At 36.3% G+C, this 10,862-nt stretch overlaps 2 protein-coding genes across 4 annotated transcripts; both read right to left on the reverse strand.

The window, feature by feature from the left end:
- Nucleotides 1-526: 526 nt before the first annotated feature.
- On the reverse strand, nucleotides 527-7,914 carry LOC144058277 (peptide YY-like). 3 transcript variants are annotated; one of them, XM_077576658.1, is made up of 6 exons: nucleotides 7,163-7,914; nucleotides 6,595-6,654; nucleotides 6,442-6,509; nucleotides 1,952-2,126; nucleotides 1,793-1,882; nucleotides 527-641 (listed from the first exon to the last, which is right to left on the reverse strand). In XM_077576658.1, the coding sequence occupies exons 4-6, from the start codon at nucleotides 2,110-2,112 to the stop codon at nucleotides 617-619; spliced, it is 276 nt and encodes a 91-aa protein (XP_077432784.1). In that variant the 5' UTR covers nucleotides 2,113-2,126; nucleotides 6,442-6,509; nucleotides 6,595-6,654; nucleotides 7,163-7,914; the 3' UTR covers nucleotides 527-616. The 3 variants fall into 3 exon arrangements, with proteins under 3 accessions (XP_077432784.1, XP_077432783.1, XP_077432785.1); XM_077576657.1 differs by having other exon boundaries at nucleotides 6,595-7,914; XM_077576659.1 differs by lacking the exons at nucleotides 6,442-6,509; nucleotides 6,595-6,654; nucleotides 7,163-7,914 and adding an exon at nucleotides 2,235-2,307.
- Nucleotides 7,915-8,768: 854 nt separating this feature from the next.
- malsu1 (mitochondrial assembly of ribosomal large subunit 1) lies at nucleotides 8,769-10,603 on the reverse strand. Its single transcript, XM_077576656.1, has 4 exons — nucleotides 10,239-10,603; nucleotides 9,336-9,511; nucleotides 9,165-9,246; nucleotides 8,769-9,082 (listed from the first exon to the last, which is right to left on the reverse strand). The coding sequence occupies exons 1-4, from the start codon at nucleotides 10,549-10,551 to the stop codon at nucleotides 8,928-8,930; spliced, it is 726 nt and encodes a 241-aa protein (XP_077432782.1). The 5' UTR covers nucleotides 10,552-10,603; the 3' UTR covers nucleotides 8,769-8,927.
- Between the last annotated feature and the right edge of the window lie 259 nt (nucleotides 10,604-10,862).

Genomic DNA, 10,862 nt, shown 5'->3' on the forward strand with positions numbered 1-10,862 from the left:
AGTTTCATACAAGTGAAATGCACTTGTATGTGTGTGCGTGCGTGCGTGCGTGCGTGCGAGACATGGGAGCCTGTGCGACAATGAGAATCACTGACATAGAAAACCAACATGCTTGGACATTGTAAAACATTTGAAAAAATAATAAAATAAACACCATTGTTGATTTCGCAACAGCTTCGTTTAGATTACTACTACTACTGCACTGTATATAAAACATCTACCACCTACCAAGAACGAAGGCATTTTCAACATTAGCATTATGATCCAGCAAAACGTGGGAAACACAATGCATGGAGGTTATTAACAATAATATGATAATATATTGATGAATGGAAATGTAAAATGAATGCACAGATCTTTATTCACAACCGTTTTTCTCTTTTTTGTTTTGTTTTATTCCTGTCTCAAACACAACACAATCAAATAGTGTGTTGAATTTCCCAAATATTGGATGTACCGCAATGAACCACTAGAGGGCATTGCTTAGGAATGGACGCTGCACCGCCAGGAACTGTGGATTTACATAACTGCCTAAGTACTTTAATAAACACAATATTTCATGCAACACAATTGACAATCAACCCCAAATAAAACGTTTTAAGCAACTCCGGCATCTTCACCACATTGGCAGATCATCATACCTAAACACAAGAAACATACAAGTCATTAGAATAGATTAGAACCAATTGTTGTGAATGAAAAAATGAAATGATATATAGCAACCTCTTTTTAACAGCAGTTTGTATTATATAGCTAATACTACTAAAAAGAGGTACAAGAACACCAAGCTATATACAACAGCAAAAATATACCAGAGCTAACCTTTATATATAATGTTTAATAACCATATAATATCTGATTAAAAATAAGCATAAAAAGTGATAGAATAGAAGTACATGAAAAAATATTTTAAATGTGTTTGTTTGCATTTGACAAGACAAAATATTATAATAACTTGTATTTAGAGCTGAAGAAATCTTAATTATTCAAGTATTTAACAAATGAAATCAGCTAAATGATGAGAAATGTCATCTAAATTTACTTGCATCTGAAATGGGTCTTTTTCAAATTCGAGAGTACTCCATTGATTTTCTCTACAATACTCACACTTCACAAAGAGAAAGTGCGGTTTTGCATACCACGATCCATTTATAGCAGGGATCGGCAAAATATGACCCATAGCCCATATATGGTCCATGTTGTAGTCTCCTTTTGTTGAAAAATATGCGTAAGGTGTGAAAGATCTGTCCGAGAATGAGTTCAATTTTGTAACAAAGAGCAACGAGATATTTACAATGCACCAGAGACCATCCAACAAGCGTCTTGTCAGACGATCTTGCCCATCTTCCAAATTCTATTCCTTTTTTATCTGTCTGCCTCTACGCACAAAGTGTTGACATTTTCTATTTTGTTATTACGAGCGTTCTTCATGACATTATGTGTTATTAATATAATATTTATTTTAAATAATAAAAAATAAAAAAAATATTATAAAATGGTTCGTAATCTTGCAATCAGGCAACATTTTGATAGTATAAAGCATATCGATAATTGCCCAAAAGTTACAAAATATTGCTCAAGTGACGTTTAAAGCAGTGCCAAAACTGTCATATTGAACAGTTCTAAATGCTAAACACCTCAACGATACTATACAACATATAGACTCAAAACATGCAGTGTAATAATAATAATAATAATAATAGAAAAAAGTTTCCCCAGCACTGCTTTAAATGAAACACTGTCGTTAAAAAAAAACAAAGAGAGAGAAAAAAAAGTCAAAATAAGATCATACCTGACATAACTGGACCCAGGAATAGTCTCTGTGCTCTCCTTTTCAAACATATCAGAAAACATTGTGTCTGGAATGTCTCGTTTTCCATACCTGTGTGAAAATAACAGCCGGGCAAGATGTCAATAAAAACAATAACAACGCTGTCTCCACGTCACTCACCTCTGCCTCGTAATGAGGTTGATGTAGTGTCTGAGTGCAGAGTAGTATTTGGCCATTTCCTCGGGGGGTGCTCCTTCTTTGGGACTGACAGGCTTGCGTGGATACGCGTCGATGCCCGAGTGAACACAAGCCAGCAGGCAGAGAACCACAACCAGCGACATCCCAGCAGAGAATCCTGGATCACATCAAAGAAGCAAAAACTTTACAAATCAGAACATGCAGTAATCGTCCGGTGTCCAGAAAACCCCCAAAAGCAAATGAGTGATCATCCTGAAGGACGTACGTCGTTAGAGGATGAAAATTGTGCTGTGGAGCGACTTCCGATGTTTTCCAAGCTCTTCTGTCTGACACCCAGCGCTGCCGGTGTTTTATACAGGGTGTGTCTGATGGGGGAGGCGGGCAAATTTCACTCACTTTAACAACCCCCCTGAGCAACATCTGCAGCCTCATTCAATTAGTAATCTCAGCCAATGACACAAATGTCAGTATTTTGACGAAATGCATGCGTAAGACACCAAATTAAGTCGACCTTTCGTATATGTGCATCATTTCACTTGTGAATCACATTTATGAGCACACTTCACACATATTTGAGTATTTATTTATTTTCCATATAGAGTCAAACCTCTCCATTATAGTGCACTCTTTTCCTGATTTTCCCGTTTTTATTTTTATACACCACCACGATGAATTTGTAATCAATCATGAGGTGATTGAAATGTAGACTTTTAGTTTTTATGGCATTTACTGTACAATTTAAGTATGATAGACATTTTTATGTAGAGGACTCCATATTTAGGGCTCAGAATCATACTTGGGCAATGTGAGAACCCCACTAGTCTAAATGGTATTCTGGTTAACTCGTTTACTGCCATTGACGGGTATAGACGTCAAAAATTCATTTTAACTCTTTCTATGAGTTTAAAATTTTTCCCCACTTTTGTTAACAAGAGTATGAAAACCTCGGGGGGAAAATATTGTACATTTAGACCAGATATAAAATTTGCGATTAATAATGAGTTAACTATTGAAGTCATGCGATTAATTACAATTACAAATTTTAATCGCCTAATGCCCTAATTTTTAATAATCTTTTCTTTTTTGAAAAAATATTATTTAAAAAAATAATATAATATAATATAATATAATATATATATATATATATTATATATTATCTGTTCCAAATGTACCATAAAAACTTTTTTTCCAGGTTTTCATACTCTTGTTAACAAAAGTGGAAAAAAAATTAAACTAATAGAAATAGTTTTAAATATTTTTTGACGTCTAAAGCCGTCAATGGCAGTGAATGAGTTAATATTACATTAGTGAAATATGAGTTAAGCAGCAAAAATCCAGCATTTTGTATCGATATCAGAAGGCGACCATTTTGGCACTTGCTGTCGACTGAAGAGGACATCGCAGTTGCTCAGGTTTCAGGTAACAACCAATAATGACTCAGCTTCAGAAAACAGGTGAACTGTGATTGGTCGTTGCCTGAGCCCTGAGCAACTGTGATGTCATCTTCAGTCGACAGCAAGTGGCAAAATGGCCGCCTTCTGAGATGGATAAAAGTGGTTGGATTTTGCTGCATCAGAATGTCATGTTTAGACTAGTGAGATCACATATAAGATATTATTGTCAAGAAATGTTTAAAGTTGACTTCCTCTTTAAAGGATTTTTATCCACCAGTAAGTATTAAAGCCTTTGTCCAAATACTATTGTGCCTGTCAAGACATGTAATTGCTGTAATTCCTAAAAGGCACAATAAATGCTATTTTTTCTGTGAAAGCTCATCATTTAAAGCTGAAACTTTCATGATTTTGAGATTTCTACATTTCACCCAAAAACATTGAGATGATCCCTTTCATGGTCATTGTAATCATTAGACGCTGTTAGAAATCCATATTGGTAAATCTCTTACACTTACTGTATATGCTAAATTTGCTAGCTTGTTGACAGAGTGGACAATTTTAGCTAATGTTAGCATTTAATGAGCATAATGGTGCACCTTCACTTAGCATCACGATTCAGTTAGCCATCTGTACCTGTACTGTTAAACGAGTATGTGTTTAAATCAATTCATATTTCACTACGCCAAAGTGGACATGTAAGCTTAAAAATATTCAAAGAAAATTTATTATATTATATATTTTAGCCTCCATTGAAAAAAGACAAAATGCTGGTTGTAACGTCGCAAACAGATTTTAGTTTGACTTATTGTATAAATATGTGCAAATAAGACCACAGTTTAATTATCCTGCTACATTTTCATGACGACTGAGTGATCGTGATGACATCAGACGCACTTTATTGTAGACTACTATCATTGTCCAAATACTTTTGTGCCTCACCGTACAGTAATAAATGTGGCTATTCTGCGGGGTAAGTGCATTAGAGTGCAGGGAGTCCACACATGCACCAGAGGATCAATACCTTTTGAATTACATCCCAGCAAATGTTGTGTTTTACAACATGATCAGCTCCTAAGCAGCCAGCGTCCATTAAGACATTAAACTTAAATGAATTGCACAAACGCTCACAGGCTGGCGTACAATTGATTTCAATCTGCAGCCTTTAAATATTACATAAGAAAATGAATGGGGAGACTCAATCATCATGTGTAATGTTGACAAAAAAGTAGAGCGAGGTTTTTTTTTCTAACCATAAGAATGTCGGGCTTATAATGATGTGTATTCACATTAAGTAGAAATGTGATCACTTTCTGCTCTAGTGACGAAAGCACCGAGTCTTTGTTGAGAAACAAATAACACGATTAATCAGAGGTAATATCTCAACGGAGGCAAGGTTACATAAATTAGACAAGAGCATTTGAATGTATTGTAAACACGGACAAGACGAGTTGGCCAAGAGAGAGTGCACATTGCTCCGAAATCGTCTCAAAATGGTCAGTACTCAAATGTTTGAGGTGTACGTAATGGAGGTCTCAAAAGCTTTCAGGTCCTAAATGACAGCGCCACTTTAACACAACTACTTTGTGAGAACCAGAAGAGCATTACCGTGGATTGGTGGAACGAAGCCTTGGCAGGAAATGTGCAAAAATAACTTTTAGCCATTTTACAATTAAACAAGCATTTGCATGCTCATTGGCTATTAGAATAATACAATTCAAATAAGATAAAAATGATGTTACCTCAGGAAAAAAAGAGCACATGTTGCAAATGCAAAACCAGGGCAATAGAAAGCAGTTAGTTTTTTTTAGTAATGTGATTTCTGCAAATGTATGCAAATAATTAGGGAGTTGCTCTGTCAAAGTATAAACATATATCAGGATTTGACCATGTGCAAAATGTTTCATTTAAGAAAGCATACCATATAATAAAAGTAGAGCTCTCAAACAATATTTTTTTTAAATCAGATTACTTACATCTTAAAATTGTGATTAATAATGATTAATCACAATTAAAAAGGCTTTTCATCAACATTTTTTGCCCGCTAAATTCAAGAGCACCTGTTATATGTTAATTCGTAATGTGATGAGGACGTCTTCAACATTTTTTTTTTATCTACTGCACACTCTCATCCTCCTCTTTTTCTAATCAGGTAATTACTTGCATAAATTAAAATGAAGAAAAAAAATGACCCCAGTAGTTTGACATGAACAAATATACTGAATGTCATACGCAAATATTTAGTTATGTTTATTACCTGTAACGTAAACCATCCCTTGTCAGCTAATGGATCATCTGTGGTTAAAATTAATAGTGCGATTAATATGCGTTAATACATGATTTCATGTGATAATTTGTTGTGATTAATCAATTAGTTAACGCTTTAAGTTTGACAGCACTAAATAAAATGTGAATTAGCAAGTGTACACATTCATCCTTGACAAAGAAAATAATGATCAGGAATTTGATTTGTCACAGAGGTATTAATTTAATTTAGGTTGAATTTAACTGTAGGGAGAATTGAGAGATTCGTTTCTAAACACAGAACGGAGAACAACTGTATTTTGTGGTCCTCAATGAGTCGCCCTTCTACCATATAGAAGAACTTGAGTGCCTTTGTTGGCATCAGTGGTTAACCAGCACAATTACAGCGTGCAGTTAGCTAGCTAACCACGCCTAAACCCCCAAAATGCATCTTCCCTTCAACTAGGCCACTGTCATGGCCGCTTTAGAGCGCCCCGTTGTTGGCCAGGAGTGTACAGAATCAGAGTCAGGCAAGTATACTACTACCACTATTCATTAGTGACACGCTAATAGTAACAGTGTGAGCAATAACTTTCAAGTTGGGCCAACATTTCTGTTTTGAAATCAGTTGGCTGTCTTTAAAAATGTAATGAGCTGTGGTGGCCAAAGTGAAGAAACCTCATTTTCCTTCCACAGTATGTAAGCACAGTGGTCATTAATGGGGATGACGAGGGTTGGTAGAATGACTGTGCAGAAGCTAATGATAACACTAGACACAGTAGCGCAGAGGTTCAAGTTCAACTAGCAGAAGTAAAAATTGTTGGAGGAATGTTTTACCTGATATTTTTTCTTCGCGTCTTCAGTCATGTTGAGCATTGGTGTAAGTCATTCATCTTCACAACATCCTGTGTGAATAAAATACAGAAGAGCATAAGTGGGCTCCTAATCTCTAAATACATTTTGCTAATGATCTGATCCAGTGTGACTCACAGCGGGTCAATGAAACAGAACGGTCACTTGCTAGGCCACGGATCATTTATGGTCTCCAACCTTAATTACAAAAATAAATCAGAACTTGTATTTGGGGGGGAAGTAAAATTTTACCAAAAGCAATAACTATAATAAAACATGAATACATTTACTTGATACATACATTGTTCCATAGGTTTGAGTGTGATTGTTGTCCGTCTATATTTGCCCTTTGATTGACTGGCAGTCAATCCAGGATGTAGAAAACGCCCAAAATCCAGCTCACGAGCAAAGGACAAATATCGGTGGATGACGATTTACAGATATAAATTATGGATCGATTTTCTGTACATTTAAGTCGAATTATATTTTAAGTATTTTACTAATTGACTTTTTAGAATCATTTTTCTTGTATTTGGGCGCAGTGTTAATGTTCAAACTGTGCGTAATGTAACAGTGACTTTCAATACAGATAGTCCTTCAGCTCCGAGTTACTAACACCCGCTACATCATACATTATTGTACAGTATTGAACTGTGGTGCCACAGCCTCGCCGAGCAGCACCGCGCCATTTGCGCATTTCAACTACCTCTCGGTCAGGCGATGAAAGGCACAGCTATGGAGCCACAACACTGACAATAAGATTTGGTATTGGAAAAAAAATTGGCATTGTGAAGCTGAAAAGCTGGAAGGCTTTCTCGCGATCAAAGCCCCGCCCCCAACCCTCCACGTTATAACACTGCCAATAAATTGAAACATTATAATAATTGAAACCTGTGACACGCGAAAGAAAGTGTAGAAAAATTGCAGATTGGCATTGAAAAATACATCATAATACAAAAAAATATGTTTAAAGAAAATAGTGGGTTTTTTATGTCTGTATTTTATTTTTCAATACAACCTTTTACAATGCCAATACTTGTTTCAATGTCAATGCAGATTTTTTCACAATGACATTTTTTTATTGTCAATACAAAAACTTTATTGTCAGTGTGGCCGGCCACGCCCACGGCGCACGTACTCTTCATGCACTCGATATTGGCGCCGCACTGCGATTACATTTCAGAGGCTCTCCTGGAGGATATTCATGAAAAGAAGCCCTCAGTCGTCTTTTTTATTGGCGTAGTAGCAAAACCTACAATATCTCTTCAACTTCGAAATCAATTCAATCTGACCCGTCGGTCGCCATCTTGACTCGTCATGCGCACCAATCACAATTCATGCTCACTTCGGGGACAGTCGGAAAAGATAGTTTCCTGAGACCGTTACACCCATTAAGCCTCACATAAATTTAACTCAATGAGCTATTTGCACAAATCCACTACTTCCTGAATTCAGTACCACTCCTTCATTTCCTGTCTTTCATGATTGGACAAACTGATTAATTACCTCAGTAACCACAACAATGGCCAGACACACCTGGATTAATCAGTTTGTCCAATCATGAAAGACAGGAAATGAAGGAGTGGTATTGAGTTCAGGAAGTAGTGGATTTGTGCAAAGAGCCCATAACTTCTCCACCATCTATGTACAGGTAAGCTCATTTATTTTTGTTTTTATTGCATTGTACTGTGTAAAAATGTAATGTACTGTGAGGAAAAGTGGTTCAGATGATGTAATTTAATGTAAACTTTTTTTAAATTATTATTTATGTACTGTATAGAAAGTATATATAAGGTATATCATTTAATATATTTTTATTATTATTTTTTTTTTTAAATGACAAAATTTAATTTTATTCGATTTACAAACCAATTCGACCTACAAGCAACCTCTCGGAACACTATTACGTTCGTAAGTTGAGGACTACCTGTATTATTATTTTCATTAATACTCGCACATATTAACAACTGTATTGTCGCTCATTATGATGGAACTTGGAGTGCTCAGTACTTTTTAGGTGGGTACTTGGTGTAAAAGGTTCAACGACTGGGCGACACCCTCGCAGTGGGCTTGTCTGCTGAATGCAGGGAAAACCCCGCCCCTTCCAACTGTTAACTATCAATCAAATACTACTACTGGAGATAAAAGTGTGTACATGGCACTTAACTATAAAAACATTGGTAGCGTAAAAAAATAAATAATAATAATCACATTAAGAGGCTTACCTTCAAAACTGAATAGTTGGGTGAGAGGCAACTCATGCTTTGCAGATTGTGCATCACCAAAAGCTAAAAGATGAGCTAAGACCAATGTAGAAAAATAGCAATTTATTTTAAACCATCAAAACTATTTGACAAACAGTTTCTCAACCAAAGCAAATGCATGCTTCAAATGACAAATTATTTTACAACATGAGTCACCCAGAGACTTCCGCACAATCAGTCAAATCCTGCCCATAATAAAGTGTTTTATCATTTAGTGTCTTCTAGGTCGTATATGAAATCTTCTGGCAGCTTCTCATCAGGGATTCTGCTTAGCTGCTCGTCATAGGAGCGTAGCGTCCACAGCTTCTCTAGTTCATACACTTCTCTTATCTCTGGTAGCATGAAGTGAACAACTATATCGCCTGCAGGACAAAAAAAGGCATGGGAAAGTGCAGCCCTCAAAATACCGTACGCAATGTCAAAAAAAGAGAATGTTTTACATACCGAAGTCAATACACATCCAGTCGTCTGCAGCCTTTCCTTCAATCTTAACATGAACATCGTGATCTTTTTTCAGGAATTTGTACTGAAGGATGTAGTAGTGATCGTTAATAAAAAAAGAAGACCCCTACTTGCAGGTGTCAGAATGAAATTGAGAAATTGCAGACCACTTACTACTTTAATGGCATAAAGTGCCATTGCCCGCAGGTGTCTCGGTGATACGCCGCTGACAACGATGAAGTAGTCGCTGTATTTCATGTCGTCAGGTACTTTAATCACGCAGATGTCAGCAGCATTTTCCTGACGCAGGACTGCCACGAGCGTGTCCAGGTTGAACGTCTCAACGGGCCCTGCAGATTACAATAGTCATGAAAACAATAACATCTATTAACAGGTAAACAAATAACTTTTCACTTGCTATGTGAGCTACAGTGGCATAGTCAGAGAGCACCGAAATGTATCTCACAACCAGACACTTGCTGGGCATGCTTCTTCATTCTAATGCTCAAGTGAATGAGAGCATACTTAAGTTACCACCCAGACGTTATGTACTACATTCTTAAGTTTGTAGTTATGCAACCTAGTGGAGAAATACTCATTTCTTGCATGACATTAAGAAAAAACTCACAATTTAGTTGTTTTTTTTAAAGACACCATTTGGCACTTATTTATTTAAGTATTACAAATTATTACAAATACTGCAGCACAAGCAAATCTCAAATATACTTAAATAAAACTCAATGTCTGCAATTAGTTTTTGAAGGATTTTTTTTCCAACTCCAATGTGTAGGATGCAATTAACGGCATGGTAATTTGAAAATGCGGTTCTGAGATGAAATAAAGAATACGTCACTGAGACTTATAAATATATAAATAATAAATAAATAGGAGATAGTAGGAAAATGACACCATCCAAATTGAAGCCACTTTAATGTGAATACTGTAATTACTTTTTCAACACTACTTCAATTTCACCAACCTTAACAATGAAGGAAATTAACATTTTTAAACGCCTAACGGGATGAAATTACACCCCTCGGTGGATATAATGAAATCAAATAGAACATTTTAACTCACTTTGGCTCGGGTGACGCTTGTCATTAGAGTGGCCATCCATCTCGTGTGATTCATCTTGAATAACGTCAGTCCTCGTCAGTAAATGACTGTGACCGACGTCCATTTCCGAAAAGTATCTTTTCGTGTAAACGTGACAAGTGGGTTCACGACGCAAATGTGAGCATGAGGTTAAATATGTAGTCAAATGTCGAGGAATGAAACGGCTATGATGAGGAACTTTAGCGACCAAGCAGAGCCTTGTGAAGATGCGACTCTGTTTTACTAATACGCTACTTGTACATACTAGTGGGTTAATGCACTTAAAAATATTCATTATTTAAAATGAGTACGACGCCGACAACCTTGCCTACCAGATAAACACGGAAGTGAAATATGTGCTTGAATTTTGATTGGTTTACAGGTGTTCTTCGTTTGTAGTGAAACACGGTGTAAGTGCACTTAGCGCCCTCTATCGATTCTAACACATTGTGAATCTTATACTTTAGCCAAACAATGAGTTTCTCTTTCACTTGTGAAGTCTTAACATGTAGTGATGTTGAAATATAACAAGTGGAAATCAGATTTTCTGGACATGCTGGCTCATCGGGTTGTGACAGCAACTAATGTCTTGACATGAGATTTGTG

The sequence above is a fragment of the Vanacampus margaritifer genome, chromosome 9 (assembly GCF_051991255.1).
Source record: "Vanacampus margaritifer isolate UIUO_Vmar chromosome 9, RoL_Vmar_1.0, whole genome shotgun sequence".
Classification (NCBI taxonomy): domain Eukaryota; kingdom Metazoa; phylum Chordata; class Actinopteri; order Syngnathiformes; family Syngnathidae; genus Vanacampus; species Vanacampus margaritifer.

Coding starts and splice junctions, on each gene's coding strand:
- LOC144058277 (XM_077576658.1), bottom strand. CDS start 2,112: ATGTCGCTGGTTGTGGTTCTCTGCCTGCTGGCTTGTGTTCACTCGGGC. Junction 1,883..1,951: donor AACCTCATTACGAGGCAGAG/GTGAGTGACGTG, acceptor ATTTTCACACAG/GTATGGAAAACGAGACATTC. Junction 642..1,792: donor CCTGGGTCCAGTTATGTCAG/GTATGATCTTAT, acceptor TCTTGTGTTTAG/GTATGATGATCTGCCAATGT.
- malsu1 (XM_077576656.1), bottom strand. CDS start 10,551: ATGAATATTTTTAAGTGCATTAACCCACTAGTATGTACAAGTAGCGTA. Junction 9,512..10,238: donor CAAGCGTCACCCGAGCCAAA/GTGAGTTAAAAT, acceptor TGTAATCTGCAG/GGCCCGTTGAGACGTTCAAC. Junction 9,083..9,164: donor CTGGATGTGTATTGACTTCG/GTATGTAAAACA, acceptor TTTGTCCTGCAG/GCGATATAGTTGTTCACTTC.